At 38.5% G+C, this 24,922-nt stretch overlaps 1 protein-coding gene across 1 annotated transcript in view; it reads left to right on the forward strand.

The window, feature by feature from the left end:
- LOC104075855 (protein kinase C alpha type) overlaps positions 1 to 24,922 on the forward strand; it is a 56,559-nt gene that overhangs the window by 26,586 nt on the left and 5,051 nt on the right. The window contains exons 7-13 of the mRNA XM_009576511.1: positions 9,364 to 9,507; positions 10,262 to 10,435; positions 13,339 to 13,430; positions 15,057 to 15,119; positions 15,470 to 15,608; positions 21,757 to 21,837; positions 23,277 to 23,384. Of these exons, the coding sequence (XP_009574806.1) occupies positions 9,364 to 9,507; positions 10,262 to 10,435; positions 13,339 to 13,430; positions 15,057 to 15,119; positions 15,470 to 15,608; positions 21,757 to 21,837; positions 23,277 to 23,384 (801 nt within the window). The remainder of the gene's footprint in view (positions 1 to 9,363; positions 9,508 to 10,261; positions 10,436 to 13,338; positions 13,431 to 15,056; positions 15,120 to 15,469; positions 15,609 to 21,756; positions 21,838 to 23,276; positions 23,385 to 24,922) is intronic.

The raw sequence follows: 24,922 nt of genomic DNA on the forward strand, positions 1-24,922 counted from the left end.
CTTCGGGTGCCTCATGACTTCTGTAATTACCTGCCTCTGTCGTGCTCGACTTTATATGCTAGGTGAGAGAAATGGACCTCCACGGAAATCTCTGAGTCACTAAGTAAAATTCTGTCATGAATTTTGTGAGCCTGCAAGGCGTCAGAAGAGGCCTGGGTTCCAAACGCGCAGCTTGTGCTAGGATTAGGCAAAATAACTCAGTTTTACTAATCATCCAGAATTCTTTGTGGGACACACTGCTTTCTCCTCTTTTATTTATAACCCAAATTAATTCATGTACACTCTGATATCGTTCCTACGTGATGAGCAAAGCAGTACAGCATGTGGGTGGGCTTCAGGAGTGGGTTTCCTGTGTTCTTGGACATGCTTTCTGCAAAAAGGCATTTTTAATCCTTTTCACATATGGCACAAATTTTTTTTCAGGCAAATCCTTTAAATAAATTTACTATTACTAACCAAAAGGGTAAATATGGCACAAGTTTAAGGGGAGGAGGAGAGGAAATGCAGGGAAAAGTAAACTAAAAACATAAAATAGTCCATATTTAACTTTCAGGTAGAGTTTTATCATGCTCCCCATTTATATTTTTATGAAACATCCTGTTTGCCTTCGTGCCTTTTTACTAGCAATGGGAAAAATAAGAGTTTTTTTCTAGCAATTTTTTCAATAACTATTTTAGCTATTGAAGTAAAAATGCATTTTACTTCATTTTTATATATTGCATTTTTTACTAATTATGTCATAGCCATAGTGACATCGCCATCATGAAAATAAATGAGTGCAGCTTTCTGCTTATTTGCGTATTTTCAGTGTTCTCCTTGCTGCAAAGAAGTTGTGCTAGAATGCAATTTCACCAAGGAATACCGTGGCACAGTGCATCTCCCTGGGACGGGGGTGTCTTGCTGTATTGCAGTGTCTTGTGTAGGCATCTTCAGTCTGCTGCAGTCAAATCCAAGCATGCTCCTTTCTATTTGCATAAATACGTGCGTATACATTCATTAGTGCAAGACATTTCTGTGATTTAGTTCATTAGTTATTTGTTCTTGAAAGGAACAATATTTGTTCCTTTCTAATCTTATTTTTTCTTGAAAGGAACAAATAAGAATCAGTGAGAATGCACAGTAAGATGGGAAAAAGCCATTCTTCATAAGAATTTGTTAAGCCAAGGAAAGAAGCACAAGAGCCAGAGACTGTGTCTTTTGTTCTGTTTCACAGGAAATTTAATGCAAAAGCCTCTCCCCAGATTGCTCAGCACATGTTTTGTAGAGAGACAGGTAAAATGGCCAAGGAAGTTCCTTCTCTCCATTGACTTACAACAGCAAGGACATGAGCTCAGGCTGGACCAAGGTGTGACGCTCGTGCTGTCCCCTCTCCGGTTAGAGCTGCTGGGCTGCTAAATCATCCGGAGCTCAGGCTCTAACTTTCTCTTTTCTGTGTTGTTTCCATGACTACAAAACTCTCTGCTAATGAATTATAAGCTTGCATTAGGTTATGGTATTAAGCTTAAAACTCAGTCTGGTGAAGTATTAGGTCTTGCTGGGGCTTAGAAATGGACTCTTCTCATTTCAAATTCTCAGCATTGTGATAATTAATTTGTATAAACTGGGAAATTGATAGTCCTTCATAGCATCTATAATTACATGGAATTGGAAATGCAATAATGTAAGAAACAAGGTGCCACAATAATGGAGAACACTTCAGTGAGTGGGGGGTTTTTTCCTCCAGATTTTGACTTGAAATTTATTGGATTTATTTACTTTATTAAAAGCTTGCTAATGGCTCAACCTGTTGATCAAAATCCCCACTGAGCTTTCATGACTGGAAACCTGAGTAGGGCTTTTTGTCCTTCCTTGATAAATTATTTCAGTTTCTCTTTTTTATGTCTTAATATGAGTTTTGCCAGTTCTGTCACGGACATCTTCTACGATTTGTCTGAGATCTGAGCTGCTCTGATGCCTCTTGTGTAGAGCCCAGGTAGTGATAGACTTAACTGAGCATTAATTTCACACTTGCAGCCAAAGCCTCCTGGGCTGTAATAGTGGAAGTTGAGCGTTACTGTTCAGGCTGTTCCTTTCCTCGCTTCTCACCACCTATTTTGCCATTTCTTTAAATGATATGCAGAGGCAGAATGTTACCTGCAGCTCTGCTGTGACTTTGGCTTAACTTAAGAATTAGGAACAGAAACATTGGGAACAAGGCGGGCTAGCGTGAGATGGTTTGTTCCATCACTCAGTGACATTTGAAGAGCATGTTGGGGTCTAGCAAAGAACTGGTGAGAACTTGCTGCAGTGTGAGAAGCAGGGATTGTTTGCTAGAGTTTCGCAGAGGGATTGAATCCTGGCAAGTGGACATTTCTGCTCCACGGATCTCAGGAAAGTCTTGGGACTTGAGATAAAGCCTGCAGCAAACCTGCTCAGTCAGTCCTTAGACTGCTGACCCTCATGCTAGCAAAATTGTGATTTCTTGCAGTGGAGACAGAAGCCAGTGCTGCTCTCTGTTGTCACATCGTTCATTTGCTATTTACGGCTGAATGCGACTGCGCGGGCAAAGCAGGCAGTGCTAGGAATCTGCTATAGAGGAGGGGAGGGGATGCGGGTGTCTAATGTGCAGCAGAGCTGCGAGTCTCGAGGAGGCTCCGCTGCCGGGAACAAAGCTCTCCATTTCTTTTCCCGGTAGGTGTCAGTGGAGCCAATAAGTAACAGATGAAATGTGGCGATAAGCGTGCTGTTTCCAAACAGAAGTTACGTGTGCTGTATGTCTATATACCTCCGCACATGTGATGGGAATTCAGCCTTGTTGTTAAATATTTTTTCATTTATCACTTTCTCCTCTTGAAAATTTGTTACCCATAGATGTCCCCGCTGGGCATCTGTGAACTTGCTAAGAGCAAGTTGCCTTGACAACCAAGAAATACATCCTCTAGTGAGCTGCACGTCACGAGGCCTTTTGTTGCCTTGAATTTTTTTTTCATGGGAAATGATGTGGGTTTGTCCCTTCTGAAGCTGTGCTTGGAGGGTGGCGGGGTGTGGCAGCAAGTTTGGGCAGTTTTGGAACCCAGTGTTCATATGGGAACACACCCAATCGTACTGAGCTGAATGTTGCAAACAGCAGCAGAAGAGAATTAATGAAGGTGAGTGGTACAAGGTGTTAAAGCACCAACATGATGATGCGTAGCTCATTGCCCTAAAGAGACTGAGGGTAGGAATGTGAATTCTGTAGAGTTTTTTTTAAATTCTTCACAAATTTTGTTTATTTATTGGCTAATAGGAAAAATGACCAATTAAGTCTTTTTGCTCTGTAATTCTTCAGTTTCTGAACTATGATTAATAACTAGAAGACAGAAACACCAATGTTCAGATTTATTGTTTTGTCCTATTAGATTGTCTTCACAGCAAAAAATCAGAAAGTTTTGAGAAGACTCAATGAGAACATTTACTGTGATTGAAAATTGAGTGCAATGTTGGATTACTATTCCCTAAGTCACTACTTTTTCTTCTTTGCATCATGCTTCTCATTAGGTTTTGGAGAAGACATTTTTTTTCGTATGTCATTAAAAGAACAATTGTTACACTTAGATTAAAAATAAATTGAAATTTTTACTGCAAAACCTGAGAAATCTTTTCCAAAAACGACATACCAAGTTCCAAGAGACTCTGCAGTATAACACACTGGAACTTCTGTAGCACTCCGTGAAGAAGTGCATTTGGGCTGAATACATAAAGTATGTCTCACCTGTGGTTTCAGGGTAAAAGAACTGGCCGAGATAAGGTGCGTCCAAACCAGAGGAAGTAAGATGATGTGCATGTCTTGTTTTCTTTTAAGATTAACTCTTCTGCTACCAGTGCAGACTAATTTATCTTTAACATACTGTTTTCCTGGTTTGTTTGCTGCAAGCTGGCTTCGTTGTAACAATATTGTGTTTTTATCAAACATATTAAGTCAAGCAGTCTGAATGTAAATTGAAAATTAATCCAGTGCCTGGAATGCCATCTTCAACTTCAGCAAGTTTTAACATCCGTAAAAAATAAAGGTGGATTCAAGTAGGATTCTGCTATTTTCAACTTTAGTTGTGGTAGGAAGAGGCAAAATATCATTGCTCTTTTTCAATAAACTTTTATGAATCATTTGAATTTATATCCCTTCTGTAGTTGCAAAACTGTTTTTGCTCCGGGAATCTGGAAGAGTATGTTGGCTGCGTGACATTGTCTCTCTGCATTATTCAAGGCGTATCAGCTATAAAACTCATGGTAGAGCTCGGCATGTTAAAACCTTTCCTGTTCTTGACCTTATGAGAATACACTAACGTATGCTGGCTGTGGATGCACAGAAATTAGAATACCCATTTTTGTGCTCTGCCTCTACAACTGGTAAAAGAAGATTTATAAGTATTACCAGTCACTGGACCCTACATTAGAGTAATCTGAATAAAAGTAGTTCTCCATTGCAAAAGAGTTTGTGGACAATTTTAAGCAAGGCACTCCTGCTATTGTAAAAAAAAAAAGTTAATGTATAAATCAATAAAATGGTTTGAACTGTGATATTTGTAATGCTGTAAGGATGAGTAGGTCCCAAAATAATACGGAACATTTTAAGTAAATCTATTAGAACTGCTTTTTATGAAATATGCTTTCCTCTAAGACAGCAACCAGTAGGCTGTGACTCTGGTTAGCTCTTCCTCCTTTCAGATCTACCTCTCTGTTTGGTCCAGGTGTTTTCCATATTGGTCCTTTTTTCTAGCCATATCCAACTGTAAGAAAACATGCTCCTCTTCAAGAAACTGAGTTTGTTTAGATAAACACCTGAGAAAATACATTTCTTGGGCTATTTATAAGGCCAGAGCTTGAAGAGAAAATGATGGGTCTGTGCAAGATCCAAAAAGATCTGGACACCATTTAACAGCATTGGCTTTAGGGAACAAGACCTCCGTCTGTGGTACCATATCTGGGTGCCTTGATCTGTGCGTGTGTTTCAGGTCCAATGCCCTGCTCTTCAGTTTTGTGTGGGTAAAGCTCTACATCACAAATTGCTCTCCTTACACAGGGTTTATCTATCCAAGAGAGCCCTGGGTCTCTTTCTTCCTCTGTGGTTAGTTCTGCTGAATGCTGAAACAGCATTCCCAGGAGCTCTGGAAATCACTTCTATCCAATATCTGTGCTATTTTTAGTGCTTAAGTTGGCCTTAACAGAGCATAAGCCTCAATCAGATTCTCCTTCCTTCTAATAAGCAGTAAAGTTATTCATCATGGGCAATCCTGGATGCAGAGGTGACGGTGAAAGTAATGGTGTGTGATTTTACATTTCATTTATGCAAATTAAATCCATCAGTAATGTAATGTTTTCTCTAGTATGTTTATTTTTATTGTACTCCTCTCCTTGACTGTATTTTAACAGTAGTTTTAGTTTGTAGTTCCCTATCTGAAGTATCTGAAATATATAAATTGTTCCTTATTGTGAAAAAACAATGTCCCACATGTTGAGGTATTCAAAAAGCTGAGGAAAAGTGTTTTTCTAGCAAAATATCTGTTCAGCAAGTTATTTCCCATGTGGGTCATAACAAGAAATTAACATTGCTGTGTGTGAAGAAAATACGTAAGTCATCGCACTGTATATAACATCATTAAACAACTCCAATGGGCACAGCCAACTAAATACTCAACCAGAGGGTGAGATGAAGGCCCACTCAGATGCCAGAAACCCTGCAGAAATGGCCACAGCGTATGGGTGGATGAGGTCTTCTCCACATGCACACTGAGCCCAGGACGTTTCAGATGTGTTTTCTCCAAATCTTTACTGAATCTTGTAAGCAAATGGTTGTTTCCCTCTATCTTCACCCATTGCTTCCAATAAGGCATGGCAGTCGCTCACTTTGTAGATTTTCTGTAGTTTAATGTAAAGCAATTTTGATATTTTAAGACATTTTCCTAATCCTTTAGTCATAACCAGAAATCATTAGTTGAGTTTCTGAAATACTTTTGTCTTGCCCCGTATTCTGGGTTAAGTTCTGAAATAGAAGGGCAAGGTTAAAGGCTTTCCTTAAATCCATCAACATCAATTACTAGTGATGAGTTGTGACGTTTCTCTGAGTATAGAAACTTCCATGAGGCTTATAAGAGATGTTTTGGTTTAAGTTTGTACTTCAGGATGAATTGAATAACACAGAATATACACAGCAGCTAATTCTCGGAGACAGGTAATAAGTACTAGATATTTCAGGGTTTATTTCATAAAGATGTCTTACTGTCCCATCAAAAACTTGGTGGCACAGGTAGCATCTGTAATGGCTTGACCATGTTTATCTAATTTTATTTCCCTGCCCATAGCCTAATTTTGTTCCAGTAGCTCTGGAAATTTTTTTTAAATAGTACTAAGAAGACAAAATGATATGCCTGAGGCAAAGTCGTAATTGAAACGTTGCAGTAGTGTTTTGGGAAGCTCTTAATGGATCATCTGTGAAATGTTTTGGTTTGGATTATTATTGTTTCCTTTCTTTTTTTCCTCCCAGTACATGTTTGCCAGCTTTGAAATTCCCACTATATTTTCGCTAGGACCTTAAGCCAAAAAGCAGTGAAAGGAATTCACATGCTAAACGTGAAAAGCTTTTTTCGTCATGCTCATGAACAAACGGTCAGTGACCTAGCTGAAGGGAAATATGGACCTTTGATAAGGTTATGATAGTTTAATAAGGTCATTAGGCCATTCCACTTGGGTCCGTGCACTTGCACTGAATCAGCCTGGTTGTTCTCGAGCATTTTGTGGATGCCATTTTCCTACATTTTCTTACATACGGTTTGCAACAGGGTTCTCTCTACACGTACCAGTGTCTGGGCTAATGCACCGGGATAGCTAGCACTAGTGATGAGATAACCAGGATTGTCACCTTCCCGTCACCACGGATCACTCAAGCTGAGGTACAGTCCGTAAGCTCCTGCCTGCGCTAGCCGTCTACCTGGAGCAGATGGCAGAGAAGCCCACCTGAGCAAACAGGAGGCACCTGATGTTCTCCTTAAAAATCTACCATATGAAAAAAGAAATTATCAAGTTGAGAGCAACATCTAATTTAAAAAAGATCAAAAATGGAAGTAGAGGAGCGTGTCTCTAGCTCCTTGAATGTAAGTGTTTTCTTGCAAGGGTGCAGAGAGGCCTCGGTTTGATACTCTACTATTATTTTAAGATGCCGCCTTCAGATCTTGACAATTTCATCTCACATGCGTTTGATCCGAGCGAGCGCGGTGCTTTCAGCTCTGGGAGCTGGCAGAGGGCACAGGAACCTGCTGATGAATCTGCCGCTCTTTTTCTTTTGGAAAAAGTACTGTTCACCCCCCGAAGCCTGGGGTTGCAGCACTGCAGAAAGCACTCCCTGCCCGAGCGGCAGGTTTGTACCTGAAGAAACAAACTGCCTGGGAACAAAATTTCATTTGTTGTTTCAAATGATGTATTTTTCAAACAGGCTGCCGACCACCGACCCAGTGAGTTAAAAATATAAGAAATAAAACTAGTGTTTTCCATTCGGTGCCTGATTTGGATCTTCCTTACTTGGTGAAAAGGCGGATATTGAGATTGCTTCTTGTATCGCAAGAGCAGGATCTTTTGTCCGAGATCCCATATGCAAGAGCATCACAAAGACATGGCCAGCAAAGCTGCTCCTTTAAACCATGTCTTCATCTTGTACAAATAAAGGATATTAGGATTTTTCTTTTTTTACTTGTTCTGCTTATGGCTCAGTCGTGTATTTTGCCCTTGAAAGGAGCTTTGTCCCAACAAAGAGCTCCATTACAGACACTGGATTTGTCCCAGCAGCCGGCTCTGCCGAGGGGCCATCCCTTGCAGAACCAGGGACTTAGGCTGATGCCCAGGACTGGCTCTTCCTAAACATTTGCACAGCACATCATCCTGATTAGCATCTCCAAGTGCTGCTTTCATGCAAGTAATAATAGTGGTGGAAGAAATTCCACATTTTAAGCTGTATTACAATTAAAAAAAAAAGATATCAAAACTGCCAAAATTCATATCCCTGTGGCAGGGTATGAGACTTTCTGCATTTATAAAGTTGCAGCAAGAGTCATCCAATCTGAATACACCTTTCAAGTGACATGGGGTTATTTTACCAGAGGACTGCTTGACATTACTGCCTCTATGAATGGAGTCGTCCCTTTCAATCTTACGGTTTTAAACTTGTCTGGGGAGGGGAAAGTTTGTATCTTCCAGTTTCCAGTGAGGCTGCCAAAGGTACATGCCGGGCCAGGCTTTTAAGGTGATTTATTGTGCGACTTTGAATAAACTTTAATTTCTATAATTTTCTTTATCTGTAAAACAGTGATAATATGCAAATGCTGTCATTCTGCGGTGCAGTGAGAAAAGTAGTTATCCTTAAATGTCAAGCATATGTCAATGGCACAAAGCAAATTAACCGTATTAGAGGTTATTTACCAGACCAACACACTAGATAGATGAGGGGAAAGCACTTATATCCCAAAAGTATTATTAAACCTTCTTGGCTTTGCTTCTGCTGGTATATGGGATTATTTTGAAAAAAAGAGGGATGTTATGTTGTAGCCTGCATTGTCTTTCGGTGAGTCTTACTTTTTTCTCTTCTATTAACTTGGAGATTTGAAATGCAACTAACTTGAGCAATTACATGGTGTCTCATATGAAATACTGAGACTTTTGCAACCTTCTGCAAACCAGATTGTCTTGCCAAGGCAGAGCCTTTGTATGTAATATTTCCCTTCCTCCCTTTTCCAGATCAACACTTGATTGAAAATCAAAGTTGATTGTATTGCTAGTTTGAAAGTGGCCATGTTCATCTGCATTAATTCTCATGTGTTGTGTTTTTTTTTTAAGGTTATTTTTCTTAATGCATGTCAAAGATTTCCTAACTCTTGCTATGCATTGACTTTGAGAATTACATTTTAAAAGCGAATGTATTGAAGAGACTGTTTATATCCTAAAATATCCTGTGTAGATTATAGCATGATATTTTTGAAAAGCATTTTTTGTATTTCAAAACAAAAACACCAGATAAGCCTGCTTTTGGCATGAAAATAAGTGATTTTTTTTCTTTGGGGTTTTTTTTTTGCTTTGGTTTTGCTCTTCTAACCAGATAAGTATATCTGCTTTTATCTGGTTATACATGAACACGGTTTTCCACTTTAATTCACTCAATAATGTTAAAAGTATTGTTGGAATGAGTCTTCGAAGTTGCGTCTGTGCAAATTTTGTTATGCAGCCTTTCTCCTGGGAATGCCACCTCAGATATGGTCATCTCCAATTCTAACCTTCACCCAGTGATCCATTCTGCCAAGAAAACAGGCTACTTTTCTTACTTTCCTATTTTTGTGTGTGTATGTATGTGTGTGTGTTCTTCAGAAAGCCAAACTTGGGCCAGCTGGTAACAAAGTCATTACTCCAACAGAAGACAAGAACTCAAGTGTGCCATCCAACAATCTGGACAGGGTGAAGCTGACAGATTTCAACTTTCTCATGGTTCTTGGAAAGGGGAGCTTCGGGAAGGTAGGAATTCTTGATAACTACTCCACTTGCATTCTTTTTTCTTTTTTTTTTTTCTTGAGGAAGAATGAATGAATAATTCTCTAAGAAGTAAAATCCAGAGTCAAAAGGATGTGCATTTTTGACGGAGGATTTCTTAACATGGAGTGAGGTGATTCCCTAAGGACTAGCACGCTTCAGTCGTGATTGGTAGTTTTCTTGAAAAAATAAAAATTAAAAAAAACCTGTTGGGCAGGATGTAAAAAACAGTTGATGACTTTTAGATCCTCACTTCTTGGCAGTTTCAAGGAAATTAAGTCTACTTTTCTGGCTTTACTACCTAGGTCACTCTGCCAGTTCTGGAAGTCACCAACATTGGTAAGGCTGAATATTGGGGAAAAAACAGGAATAGGATATATATATTTGAAATCTGTTAGTCGAAAGAAAGGACCGCTATTTTTCTGTCTGTTTGAACAACCACTGATGTGATAAAGTGCCCTTTACTGAAGAAGTCCCCTGGGACTTAACATTTTATCAGCCCTTTGGCAACGTGCCTGCGATTAACCAGAGGGTTTTGGCACAGGCTTTGTCTGAAATGACTGGTACGGCTCATTGCAGAGGGTGAGTAATGATGGTATTTTTGGAGTTTTGATCAAGTTAGTCTATACCAATAGAAGGAAAAGCTGAATTGCCATCTATACAAATCTTTGGACATATGAGTCACCTTTCCTCCTTGGCAGGTAGGAAGATTTTCACCCTGTTGTTTCTCTTTGTGCAGGTGATGCTGGCAGACAGGAAGGGGACAGAGGAGCTTTATGCAATCAAAATACTGAAAAAAGATGTGGTGATTCAGGATGATGATGTTGAATGTACAATGGTTGAAAAACGAGTCCTGGCATTGCAAGATAAACCACCGTTCCTGACACAGCTTCACTCTTGTTTCCAAACAGTTGTACGTGAGCTCTGTCTTTCTTGCCACCCTGATGTTTTCCACACTATATGATCATGGATTTTATCAGTTCAATAACATCTATTATCATCCAACGTGTATATCATAGTTTCTGCGCATAGAAAATGGTGAAGAAAGAGATACCACATGTAATTACTCCTTGTATTTTAAATACAAAACCTAGGTTTAAAGGTGTTTCTTCATACAGTAATTCAAGCAGACCAGTGTGACAATTCATAAATGTAATAATGTGTGCTTTGCCAAGTCAGAGTCTTAAGCCCAGGTTCCCAAAGGTTCCTAAATACTTTTAAGGATCTGAGGATAGTACTTGAAAAGTCTTAATGGCTGTTATTATATTGTGAGGTGATTAGTCATGAATCAAAATGCTGATGGATTTAATTTTGTTTTCTGGCACCTCTGGCACAGAGGAAAGCATTGGGGTTTTTTTCTTCCTTCCTTATAAATATGTGAAGTGGACATTTCCCCATTACATTGCAAAACGTCTCCCAGAGACAGCCTGCAGGGCGGATCTGACGGTCCAACGGCACCATACCGGTCTGTTGGATGAGATGGAAAGCCGCGTGGTAGACAGTTGGCGCTCAGTGTGCTTTTGGTTAGCGGAGTGGGCATGGATACGCTCTGACACTAGTGAACTGGCTCCAAATATTCCAAGCTGGGTAGAGGTCTTTATTCACAAGAAATCAACACTCTTCTTGTCCCACCTTGTAGCCATGTTATGACAGTGGCCTTGAACTAGTGCTCCCGGGGTGGGTTGTAGCTTAATGGGGTGATGAAAGGACATACGCTGTTGGTTTTCCACTTGACTATTCCATATCTTTTACCTCTTACATTGTTGATGGTTTTTAATCTAAAAACAAACGAACAAACGGGCAGTTAGTTGGAAGTAATAACATTGTAATATTCCGCAAACAAGCTGCATCATCCCGTCACCATTTCATAATTGTCTGTGTTGTTAGAGGCATTTTCAAACTCTGTTTAATGACTACAAATCTCTGTGCAGAAAATGGCCTGAATGCAACAGATTTGCAGACGTAATTAATCACAATAAAATGTGAATCTGGGAACTATAGCACTTGGTAATTCTTGCTTTCTAAAATATTTTTCCTGCCTCTACTTATAATATGAAGATTGTTGTAATAAGATAAGAGAGGTCCTAGTGTGAAATAGACTTCTATCTCCCTCTAATTGTTTATCTTTATATAACTTCGTTAGTAACCAAAAAGCTTAGTGTCGTCAGTAAATGAAAAAACACTTTGTTCGATTTTATCTTTCTTTCGAGCAGCTACATTTTAAATGTAAAATCTTAAAAGTACAATTGACTAGTGTTTTCCGGCTAAGGGGAATGGAGGAAAAAAGTTGGGGGTTTTAGTATTTACAGTGTAATTTTTTTGTTTTATCATGTACAAGAGCAATGGAGCTACATAAAGGCCTAGATAAATCATTAACACTTTTGCCTAATTTACTTCATGTTTTCCAAAGTTTTGAGTAGTTTGGTGCTATGAAATATTCTGGAGGATTAATATTAGCTACAAAAATGAAAAATTGTATATGAAGGAGAAGAAAAGGCATAAACTGTGTGACTGCAGGAAAAATTGATAATTTTTGGTTAGTGCTTTTAAATGCAGGCTTCTATTGCCATGGGTTTTACAATAAGACAATTCATACAAAAATCTAAATTTTATAAATCCAATCTGGCCAATTAAACATTTTGCCCGTGGCTTGTCTGTTGGACTCAGCTTAGGAAATCACAGTTTTTAAATGCATGTTAATGTTCTGAAATCTCAGTTACTGGATGATTGGAGACTTTCAATCAATGGTGAAGGAAAGAGATTGAACTACAGCATCTCAGTAATGAGTCTCTTTCCCATCAGAATATTGGATCAGAACTTTTCTACAAATATTTCAGGTAATGATTCTGTCCAAAATATCTAAAGGATAATCAGAGGAAGCCAAAAATATGTCTTCCATAATTGGGAGGAAGACTATTAATGCATTTTATATGCTGTCTGGATCATGTTGTAACTGCAGATAGTAAGCTTGCCATAATGTTGTCCACCAGAATTTTTAATGTTAGGTGGCCAAAAACATCCACCCTGAATTAAAGATGTTTGTAGAGTGTAAACAATGTATTCTTACTGAATTCACTTGGAAGAGCTCAGTTTTAGTCCTCTGAAAACTGGGGGACAGAGCTACTGTTTTACTGTCTGGAGGTAACTGGGTGGGAAAATACTACTTAAGCACGCTTAAATATGTTATGGTCATGTTTGATTTGAGATACCTGGATATGGCCTTTAAAAGTCCTCACTGTGCAAAAAGAATCTCCCTCCAAAATACCTTATTGCCATCTTCCTCTAGCTGAAATATGTGCCTATGAGAAATTAATTTAGTGTCATTTGTAAGGGTTCCAGATACTTTTGTAAAGCCTACAATTACTTTTCTTCTTGCCTCTTTTTAATAATCAAAAAATGTATTTTTTAATACCTCCCATCTTCCAAAGGAAAACTTATTAGGAAGGATTAGAAATGGCCTCAAAGCAAAAATTTTCAACCATCTTTAATTTATTTTTTACTTTTATTTTTAGAGAGACAGATTTTTCAGGCAGAACTATATGTGAATAACTATGGGAACCATTGTAGACAAATAATGTATAAAAATGCGTCACTAAAATTGGCAGATCTAGACAGATCTCATCAGTCATTTACTCTTGCAGGTTTTACAAAACATTCCAGTTCCATTTCCTGATCTATCAATTTTGCCAGAATGTACAACCAGTCCTAATAATCTTAAAAGCTTTATAATAACATATTAGTAACTTTTTTGCTGATCAATGCGTATCTAATATTTTCTCTAATGTATTTATGTGCATCTTTAATACTTTATCCTAGGACCGTCTGTATTTTGTTATGGAGTATGTGAACGGTGGTGATCTCATGTATCACATTCAGCAAGTAGGAAAATTTAAGGAGCCACAAGCAGTGTGAGTGTTCGTGTTTATATATTTAAATCATGTCATCATCTTAATTTTACATTGTAAGAGGATTAGGTTTTTTCTTCTTCCCAGGTTCAGCATGAAGTCTAGCCTGGCCTTTCTTGATTGTGTTTTTAAGGCCCAAAAGCTGAAGTTTATGTTGTTTGCACACATAAGCCAAAGGTAGCTATGCCTTTTTATTCAAAAATACAGCACGAACAAAGGCATGCAACGCCTACTTTAAAAGTGACAAGAATTTGAACAAGGCAACAGGAAATTAAAGATGTTGCTTGGTATTCTGGTGTTGTTTTTAAAAGCAAATGTAAAAAAAAAGTGAGTAGAACATTTCAGTCTGAATTAATGTTATAGGGAAAGGCAATACAAATAGACTCAGCATTGCAATATAAATTATAGTTTATACAAGATAAATTCAATGTATAGCTTATAAGAATTTCTGTGATCCTACTTTTTTATAGAAGTTTTATTTGTGAGGAGTTAATAAATGATTAGAAGTTGTTTATATACATGATCCCTTTTAGGTAATTGTACATCTGGCATATCAGTGAGCAACTGATAATGATCTGTAGCATATTCAAATGTGAATAGATCCATCAGTACCATTTTAGTCATGCTTGTAACATCTCATCATCATTTATTAGTCTTTCATAAATCATTTACCAATGAAACTTCAAAGTGAAGTGTGACCAACTGTTTTAAGAATTCAGCTGAAATAATTTCTCATTTCAGTTTAAATAATCAGGGCTTGTTTAAATGAGAGGCCTTCTAAATATAAGTGTTTGAGATATAAAACAAAATTTCAACAACTCACTAAATAAAAGCTAGATGGTATCAAATCATCCTTGACTCCCAGCTAACGTAACTTGCCAACACCCGTTGCAAATTATGGTGCTTTATGTCAGCTTACGCCTGTGGAGCATATTCCAGCACACGCGTTCACAAATACCTCTGATCAAGTGTTTCAGAGCTAAGTTTTCCTTTCCCTTATGCTAGCCTAAAAATTAATCTAATCTTTAAATAATCCTCTTGCACATAATTTGCACAGTTCCACAGCAACTGGCTTCAAACATCCATCAATATTATGTATCCTTTAACTACATTCAGCAATTATATTTTATATGGTAATCATTTTAATTAGCTTTATGTAATTAATCCATTAACAGCCTGTATAAAGGAATCCTGTTTCTGCAAATTATTTCATGCCATATGAATTGAAATGTAAATTGAGCTGCATCCTGAATTCAGCATTGATATGTGATTAGAGATAATGACCTTTGCAGGCAGATTAAGATCAGTGCAGTAAAATGCTGTGCTCCAGCTGCACCATTTTTTTATGGTCCAGGGAGACATTTTCAATTTTTTTTTTTAAATTTTGCATTATTTTATCTTCAAATACTCAAAATGTGTCTGTTAAAGTCAAATTGAAGTAAGGTGTCTTTTATGTCATCTGCCTGCAATATATATATAATTTTATACTTTAATATGTATATACACACTATGTATTATATACTTTATATGCTATTATACTATCATTCTTTACCATGATGCATTTCCAAAATATTTTGTCAGAAGGAAATCGTGAGGCTATAAGAAATGTGTTGGGTTTTTTTCATACAGATTCTATGCAGCTGAGATCTCAGTTGGGTTATTCTTTCTCCATAACAGAGGGATTATTTATAGGTGAGTATAACCTGACATAAGTAATTTCTGAACTATTTTTAAAACCCCAAACATGATCTTATGCATTCCTGTGTGATGTTTAATAGTTTTACATGTTCAGAAGTCTCAGTGTGAGTGTGTTCATGGTCATATACATCTACTTCTAGATTAATTGTCCAGTTTCAGGGCTTATGGTCGTTCTTACGTATCCGCAGCGAGGTGCCCGGCTCCATCCATAGACCGCCATGCATGTCCAGCCCTGACCCCCTGCCCCCAAGTAGCTACACATATTCCTCACCTAGACTCAGAAGTAGGTAAGTTGGCCCTAGTTGATCCTAACATTAACGTTAAATTACTGTGATTCTTCATAGAGATCTGAAATTAGATAATGTGATGTTGGATTCAGAAGGACACATTAAAATTGCTGATTTTGGAATGTGCAAAGAACATATGTTAGATGGAGTAACAACCAGGACCTTCTGTGGCACTCCAGACTACATTGCACCAGAGGTAAATATTTACCGTTTCAAGAACCTTTCAGTCTCTCAAATGAAAATTGTCCCTACGCACACCTCACACCACCAAGTTTTAATAGCTGTAACTCTGGATACTCTGTGGATGGTACCATTTATACTTCTGCAGGTATACTGAATAACTTTGTGACTTAATACAACATTATCAATAAGACTTCACTATTTTAAAAAATATCGAGTTGATTGAAAAACCTAACTTCTTACGGGAACAGTGTTTCAGATTTTGTTCATACTAGCAAAAGACTAAAAAAGCAGGATCACCACCTTGTGATTTTAGATTTGTATCCTGGAAATGTTATTATACCACACTTTGTGCTTCAATTTGTAAAGTCATAGAGACTTCATGGGTGTTGCTGAGGTTGTTGATGAGGTCAGCAAACATTTTATTGGGAACAAATATAGCTTCTTTAATGTATTTCTCCATAGGTTCACACACCTGCCAAAATACATATATTTAAAGGATTGCTTGGCATTTTCAGGAAATCACAAACCACTCATTGATTTTTAGGAAGGGACTCATGAGGTCTTGAAGCTTTTCACTGACCTCCCTGCAAAACTACGGTAGTCTTTTCCAGGCCATGTCTTACAAATGGTACACAGGTGTTGTGAGTTACTGCTCTTGATCTCAGGAAAGCTCCAGTCATTGAAAGCCTCAACAAAGCTGTAAGATCAGGGTGTGAATGGAGTTGACATAATAAATCCATAATTTGCCCTGAGTTTTCTGTGACTTAGCAATACCTGGACTGCATTCAAGCCACTGAAAACACAAACCTAACTGCAGAGTGTCTAAAATGAAAATGTGATCACAAGAAACACAGTTCTACTTTAAAGCACTGTGATAAATACAAGCTTAGAGTTAAGATTTTTAGTCTGGATATGATTTGTATTTCAATAGTCTAGGTATAGAACATTAAAAACAAGCACATGTGGTGATTTGGAAATGATTCAAATATATGAATATTGAAATCTGGTATTTGTGCATACTGAGCTTTCAAGAGTCTTGATTTGTTTGGCTGCAGATTCAGTGCAAGAGGCTGTATCCTGATCCAAGATACTCAGTGTTTCACTGAGTGCTGGGCAAGAGGCAGCTCTGGCTGGAACATTTCTGGCTGTAATTGAATGTTTGTTGGAATATGCGAGATTTATACATGGACAAGTAAATTAGTATCTGAGGTGAATTTTGTCATCTCTGTGAAATTGGAATGAAAAATAGTTTGGTTTTTTCCAATTGCTAATTCATGCTTTTCAGAGTGAAATATTGTGTATTATAAAACCTTGTTTTTTCACAAATTGCTGTTGCTTGCAGCAGGATATCAGAACAACCAAAGCAGTAATTCATTTTCTCCTGTCAAAACATAAATGAAGCCAATATTACAAATTAAAGTGTGTCCTTTCTGCGGCAATAGTCTTGTGCCAGTTAATACCAAAGAACATGTTGTCAGTGCCAAAATGCTCAATACGGGTCAGTGTTGGAATGCTTTATTTTACTTTATTTGGAAATTTCATATAAAGAAATAAACCTTTTACCAAAACATTCAGTAACTGGGAGGAAATTAGTCTTTCTATTATCTTACAAAGAGATTTTTTTTTTTTAGTTGGCTGATTTTCTTTCATTTCTGAAGACATTATAGTGACTGACAAATTGCTAACTAGGTTTGTGGTAAACTTCAAAGTAAGGTTCATGTTTTGCTTGCAGGAGCATTTCAGCATGTTTCCATGGGCTAAAATTTATAAATTTATAATAGATTATAATGAGGATTCATTTGCACGGTACCATTCCCTACTGGGTGGAGATAAATGAGCTAAATCTAAATAAACTGTTGAAGGTATCTAGAGTAGAGTGTGTTGCATCAAACATAGAGAATTAGCTCTTTTCATCAGTATTTGAGAAATAATGTTGTGACTATAGTGGGGTCTGAAGGAGCCCACGCTGCCTCTACATGAGCTACCCACAGACATAGTTCAGAGATAACACGGCTGGAAGGACCATACAGGGACATCTCAGCTGGCTTCACACGTATGATCCCCGGTCAGAAGAGCAGGGTAATATGGTGCTACATTCAGCAAAGTGGACTTGCACACTTTGGTGTATTGTAAAATAATGCTTTCCTTTTTTAATGATTGGGAAAGTTAGCATTTGTTATTGCTTAGATGTACAATGCACTGGAATTAATATTCATTTTCCTATCCTAGGCAATTTGAGAAATGTGCAGAGGTTAAACTGGTAGAATCCCAGATTTGACCACTTCTGTCAGCCAGAAAGTCGTTATCTAGTAAAGAATATTTATTGATGTGCTGAACTTAAATATTTATGGTCAGAATGGTAAAATAGCTGTGAAATCAATTAACACTTTGTATTTCCTTGACCAGTCAAGAGAGACAGAAGGAGGTGGATGTCAGGAGGATTAGCGGGAAGGGATTCTGCCAGCACAGCCCATTGCCTGGGGCGCAGTACTGAATCCCACCACCAGCATCCCTGCAGCAGCTAGAGCACTGACTTGGAATTTCAGAAGAATTTAAATTAGAAAGACTGTTTCCCTTCTCCTCCATCTAGTAGCCTCAAAATCTTAAGTTCTAACCTTGCATTTGCCGGGGTTATGGGAGGCTAATAGATATTGCAAAGGTTTGGAAAGTGTACATTTGACTGTTTCTTGAGCTAGTAATATTTATTTCTTTTAATAAGTGAGTTTTAACTTTTCCAGGAGACATAAGATAGGTTCAGAAAAGACTTTCTCTCTTGCCTCTGGGATATAATCTTTTCATCCCAACTGGCTACCAGCTGCAAGCTGGAATGATCTAAACATTCCTACAAATTGCTGGTATTAATCTCTATGTCCTGCTGTTAACTGTGCCTTCCTTGGAGGCAAAAAGGAAAAAAAAAGAAAAAGAGCAATCAACATTCCTCTGCCAATTTCAGAAATTCCTCCTGAGCTCTTCCTGAGCTCTCAAATCCACAGCACCTGAAAAGGCAGAGCTCCTAAAATACAGTAATAGGTAGGGAAAATGGGACATTTGAAATGCAAAAGGAGATGAAAAAGGCAATCATTTAAATTAATGATGGAGAAGGAGGGGAAGGGAAGGGTCCTATCAACTTTCCCCTCCTCCCTGGCCGGTAGAAAGCAGAGATCATAGCTGGAGGAGGGTACAGGTCTTCATTTCTAGGCACATGAACTCCCTCACTGCTCTGAGGGTCTGCTCTGCACACTGCAGTGAGACAGGAGGTCATGTTAATTATTCTGCTTATTCTAACAGATATCAAAATTTGTACATGCAGATAGGATTATTTTGGCAGCTGCTGCAAGGCAGCCAGTGATGGCTTTGAGTGCAGCAGCTGGTGGGTAATACATGATGATTTCTGGATGAGAAGGAGGGAACTACTGAAAATAGGACATTTAGAACTTGCTGACTTTGTACCAATGCATGTTTGACTGTATATTGAAAACTCATCTGCTTCCTCCCACATGCACGTAATTCCTTCCTTGAAGTGAGCGTTCTTTCCTCTCGTTTACATTTTTCAATTAATGCTTTGAATAGCTCCCAATATTATGAGTATAACCACCGGTTTCCATGCATGACACGCAGGTTGGTGAATGAACGTGGCAGATTGCTTTTCTGTGTTTCATTTGTATCATATCCTTACCAGGATTAAGCTGGTGATTCAAATTGGGTGTATTTAATTAGGATTAAGGGAAAAAAACTTCCGGTGTACAGCAGCAGACATCAACAGTACCACCTTTTCCTACATTGCAATAGGTTCAATGAAAAAGGTGTTTTCGTTGCATTTGCAGTGGGACTTTTCTGCAGTGGGACTTTTCTGCAGTGGGACCCTTCCAGTCCCAGTGGAACTTGATGTCCGTATTTATTTCTCAGATCCTACTCTTTCATCATGCGACTGGTTTGGGCAAGGGAGATGTGTGCCAGCTCGGTGGGGGCACTGATCTGTTCATCAGATGCTTCTGCTGATGTTGACATGTGGCATCAAGTAAATGTCATTTTAGCCAATGACATAGGACAAAAATTTTAGTGACTCTGACCATATGTTAAATGTGGGAGTTTTTTTCATGCTAATTCTGTCTCTCTTGATGATTCGGTGATATTCTCTCACAAAGGCAGATTTAATTGGGGCAGATTACATTTGCTGATGAGAATGCTAGTTAGAGAACAACCCGATCTTGACTCATCTCTTACTGGATAAATAAACAGTGTCATTGAGTCCGTGCTTTGTTACACCTTTCATTTTATGACATTGCATTACCGTATTTAAAAGATTTCCTCTCCTCAATACTCCCATCAAACTCTTTCGCAATAGGAGGAGAGGTAGACTGTGGCCTCCTGGGCAGACCTGACTGCCAGGTTGAGAACCATGGCGGTGTAGCAGCATTTTCTTTCTAACTGCTATGAATCCATCTTTTTCTCATTTGCTAATTGAAATAAACTGTTCCTACCAAAACCACTTACATGAAGCATATTTATTGTACAAAATGTTCTGCCCTTATAAATTAATGACCTTCTGAAAAATATCCCTTTTTTTTTTAATAAAATACTCTTTTTCCATAAGGCAAGGAGATTGTCGGAGAAGGGTTGAGGGTGAAATGTTTTATCATTTTCTGTGTGTAAAGGCCAGTATTTTTTCTGCATAAAATTTTGAAAGTGGTCTTTCAAGAAGCAACATTGATTCCAGCAGACTTCTGGGAACTTACTGATGATAGAAATTAAAGGGAGATTAACCAAATATGTCAACCACTATAATATGAAATGAATGTCCCGAATATATATTTTAAAGCCCATCTTACTGCTAAAAGACAACTAATAAAGATTGCCTTTATGTAGGACCTTGCAGCTGAGACTCCTGTTATTACCTCTGGTTGTGTAATATATTTCAAAGTACGATTGATTTTGAAATCCTTTGCTTAGGAACATTACAGTAATTTTTAATTCCTGTGCTGCTGTTATCCCTGCTGTATATTCACATAGAGACTCTAATTTTATTTAGTAGCCAGGCAGTCCAGCTTTATTGAACTGGTGACTCACTATTTTCCTCAGAAATTACAAAACTTGCCCGTCCAACTTCTCTTTTAGACAACCAGAAAATCTAGAATATGTGATGTGTACTTCTCTTAGCAATTTGTTTCACCAAGAATAAAAACGCATGCAAACAGGAAAATAAATACAAGTAATGACTGCCCCCGTTCTCTGCTTATTCTAGTGGAGCGGTGGCATTGGGGCTGGAGGCTCTGCTACTGCCCTCCCCGACGCGGATGGGCAGTGGCTGGGACGTCCTGCATCCCTTCACGCTTTACAATATCCTTTCGCAGTTATTTAGAAGGAGATCTGAGAGAACGCCTGCAGCTCAGAACTCCTCTATAGCATGCCCAAATGCATCTCTCAAATAAATTAACACTGATCTCTGAAGAGGCCTCGGTTAAAGAAAATGACGCACGAGGGGACCTGCGTGCTGTTGGCACTTGCAGTCTTTCGTTCTGTCAGAACTCCGTTGGTGCTTCTATGTGAGTCAGATGTGAACCCAGAGGATGCAAAATACTTGACATTTCCATTAGGCTGAGCAGCAGAAACCCCTTTCTTTTTTGTGTAGCTGGTATCTAGCTTCATACTAAGAGTATATTAATCACGCAACTTGGGAAAATGTAACTGAGCTTTTCAGGGTTTTGCTCTTTTCTTAAATTTTGATTCCTTTTACAGCAGAACAAAAATATAAATACTGAAAAGAAAAGAAAGGCTTAATTATTGGTAATCTGTAAGTTAAGTGAGTCTCATGATTTCAAGCTTTGACACAAATGGATGGCTAACATTTTTGCCTTGTCTCCTACATTGTGCTGCTGTACTTCCTTTGCTTTCAAATACACATCCCAAGGTCTCCTAAGAGCCGCATTTCCCAAGATATCGCAGTACCAAAAGACGTGGGCAGATTTAGACTAACATTTGCAAAACAGTCCAGCTCCCACTGAAACCAATGATTAGCTGGAGTGAGGGTTTCAGTATTGTCTTTCTCAGCTTTTTGAAGGAAATATGTTCACCTCTGCATGTCACTATTTATCTACTATGTCACAAGACTGGGTGTTAGTTAACATAGGGGTTTTTTCTTTCATTTTTTTGTGATTATACAGATTATTGCTTACCAGCCCTATGGGAAGTCTGTGGATTGGTGGGCGTACGGAGTGCTGCTCTATGAGATGTTAGCTGGCCAGGTAAGAGTTACCCTCCCGTGCTGGCTGTGACCTCCTCCTGCCTCGCCAAGCTGCTCTGTTTCAAGGCTCCCTAATGGGTTAGACCCTTAGGGGACAAGCTTGGGGCCTTTCATACTGATATTATCTCCTTGTACTCTTGACTGACTCCACTGAGAATGTATTTAGGCTTTAAGCTCTTTATATTGCAGCCACATAATCAAGCACTCTCTTTGAATATGGCTTCTTTGTACTGTAATAATGTTATAAATAGCCATCTTCAAAACTGAATGGGAGACACTTGAGCAGGAAAATGCATGTCAAATGGAAGAAATATCATTTGGTAGTTTGAAACCACAGGGAGACATAATAAGAGCGTGTATATGCTCTGCATTGCAGTTAAGTCACAAGAATACAGTTTTTGTATTGTATGTCCTAGGGGTAAAGTATGGGTCTTGCCGCTTGAAATACTCTCAGTTATAGACCCCTAATTCTGCACAGTTAATGAGTTGCTGCTCTCTGAGTCACTCAAGTAGAAAAGCAACACTGTACTGCAGTAAATGGCAGATAATTACCAACTTTAAGGAATTCTGTTCGTCTTGAGTTGGAAAAGATTTGTGCAGTTGGCTTTCAATGAGTGTTAGCTAAAGGTATGCATTTCCTAAGCTTAAAACATACATTTTTAACAAGTGCCTTTAACAGTTTCTCTACTAAAGTCCAGTCAATGTTTTTAAAGTGTAGCAATTGCTGTTGTTAACATTTACAGTCTGCATTGCAAATATTAGGCATCTGAATGCTTTTGAGAAAATGAGATTTACCATTAGCTGAGCCTTCCATAGTGCCCGTATCCTGGGGACTCACCCGCAGGCACTTTCCTCCACCTGTATTTAAAAATAAAATGCAGCCCTTTCTTGTGATACAGTCTCCCCTTCACAGAAGCAGAGTCTACAGCCATGTCTTATAAAACAAACTGGAGTTTAACTAGAATTAAGTGAGGAATGGATATACCTTAGCACAACGTAATTGAAAGTTACAGTCTCCAAACTTCATCCTTTAAAGCATTTTGGCTGTCTGGTGCATAGTAGCTTTAAAAGCTGATTAAAGATGATCACGAAGATAATCCTGCACATATTTCATTAACCTGGCTGCCATGCTGGGGGCAGAAGTGAACTTTTCTCCTCAATTTCTACCTGAGACTGATGAACACTAAACTTCTGGGTCAGAAGATCCCAAGCTGCAGCAGGTGGCTGGAAGTTTGGTTTGTATTCCTGGGCAAGGACCACGGCTGTATACTGATCTCTTTGGGCATCTATGATTGACTGGGGGCAGGTTAATGGGCTGGATGCACCTTTGACCTGACCCAGTGTGGCCATAGTATTGTCATGCCATTTCATAAAAAGTGAAGAATTTAAAAAAAAAAACCAAAACCAATAAGTAACTTACCTGTGATTTATTTTCAACAGCCTCCATTTGATGGAGAAGATGAAGATGAACTCTTCCAGTCCATAATGGAGCATAATGTTTCCTATCCAAAATCACTGTCCAAAGAAGCTGTCTCCATCTGCAAGGGGGTGAGATAGATGCTTCTTTATCATTAAGTTCCTTTTTGGCAATCTTTGTGAATAACTAAATTTGTCTGGCTTTGACAAGTATTTTTAAGCGCAACTTCCATCAGGCTGTGCTAAGCGATATTGTCATGAAGTGCTCATCGCTTGGTGTCATTGATAAGTGTTCAGCTCTTCCCGCTGTGCCTACTTGTTTTATGGTAAGAACAAATGTCAGAATCAGTAGCTGCCAAATCCAAAGCAGATTTTATAAACAGGACGATGGTGTGAAACGTCTCCACCCACCTTGCCTCACAACCCTTTGGCAGCGCAACCCCAGTTTTGCAGGGTGAGGAGATATCTCAGCTTGGATGGATACCAGATACTCCAGTGAGTCCTCAGCCCAGTATGCCTAATGACAGCAGCAGAGCAAAAGAGTTAATAAGAATCATCTTTAAATGTAGGTAAAGGTGAGCTTATGTGAAAAACCTTCAGTGTAAATGCAAGGAAGCTGTGGGGAAATCCTGACCCAGTTGTAACCTGTGTGGCCTAAAGTTTATCTTCGATTCTAAGTTAATTTAATTTTTTTTTCAAGGAAAAGAATAGATTTGATTTCAGGGGATTAGCTCAGGAAAAAAGAATTCATCTGATTTTCCCTTGACTCCATGTGATTCCCTGGAGTACTGTCGATCTGCAGCTTTTCCAAACCACCATCTATAAAGCGTTACTTTGATGTCTTACTTGTAAAATATCACTGCACGTAGTGTCAGTTAATTTGGTATTTACTTTCTTCCTTTCCTTTGCAACCATTTATGAAGTATTGTACATGAGCTGAATATTAATCCCTTAAGGAAAAATCATCAAGGAAAAGAAAAGCTGTTTAGAACAACAAGGTAAAAGGAAAGACCAACCACTCTAATTTTGGAGTCTATCCCGGTGTAGACATGCTGGCCAACAAAAACAAAACATGATATATTTTTGTAAAGTACATGCAGATTGATGCCTTGTCGTGAAAATCATATATTCAGACAACACAGTTTGAACTTGATCTAATTACCGTGTTTTCAGCTCTCCTGCTTGCTGCTGTTCTGCTAGGTGCTTATGCAAAGGGAGGTCAGAAAGCTAAAATTACATTGCACCGCTAGGTTTGAGGTCAAGTCTCTGTGATAATAACACGTTCATCATCTGTATTAAACTAACAAATTAATTCCAAATCCCAGTGAGCATTATACCTGAGCTAAGAAGTCAATATGAGAAGGCTTCTGAACCTTGTAGTCAGCAGTAGCTCAGCAATCCTGGGACTGTGCGCCATCGGGCAAGACGAATGTGCCCGCTGTGCTCTTGAAATTGAATTGTCTGCTTGACATCTATTCCACTGATTCAGAGTTTGTTGTGTTTGGTAAATGCAGTAACTTTGGAACAGAATTAAAACTGCTAGAATCATTATTCACATTTTCTTATATCACCTACTGTTAAAGCAAGGAGTTTAGAAAAGGTAACAAAAACGGGACAGTTGCTGTTAAGGACATGATTCCTAGCCCAGTGCACAGACGACTTCCCAAAGT

This window comes from Fulmarus glacialis, unplaced genomic scaffold, assembly GCF_000690835.1.
Source record: "Fulmarus glacialis isolate BGI_N327 unplaced genomic scaffold, ASM69083v1 scaffold3684, whole genome shotgun sequence".
Taxonomy (NCBI): domain Eukaryota; kingdom Metazoa; phylum Chordata; class Aves; order Procellariiformes; family Procellariidae; genus Fulmarus; species Fulmarus glacialis.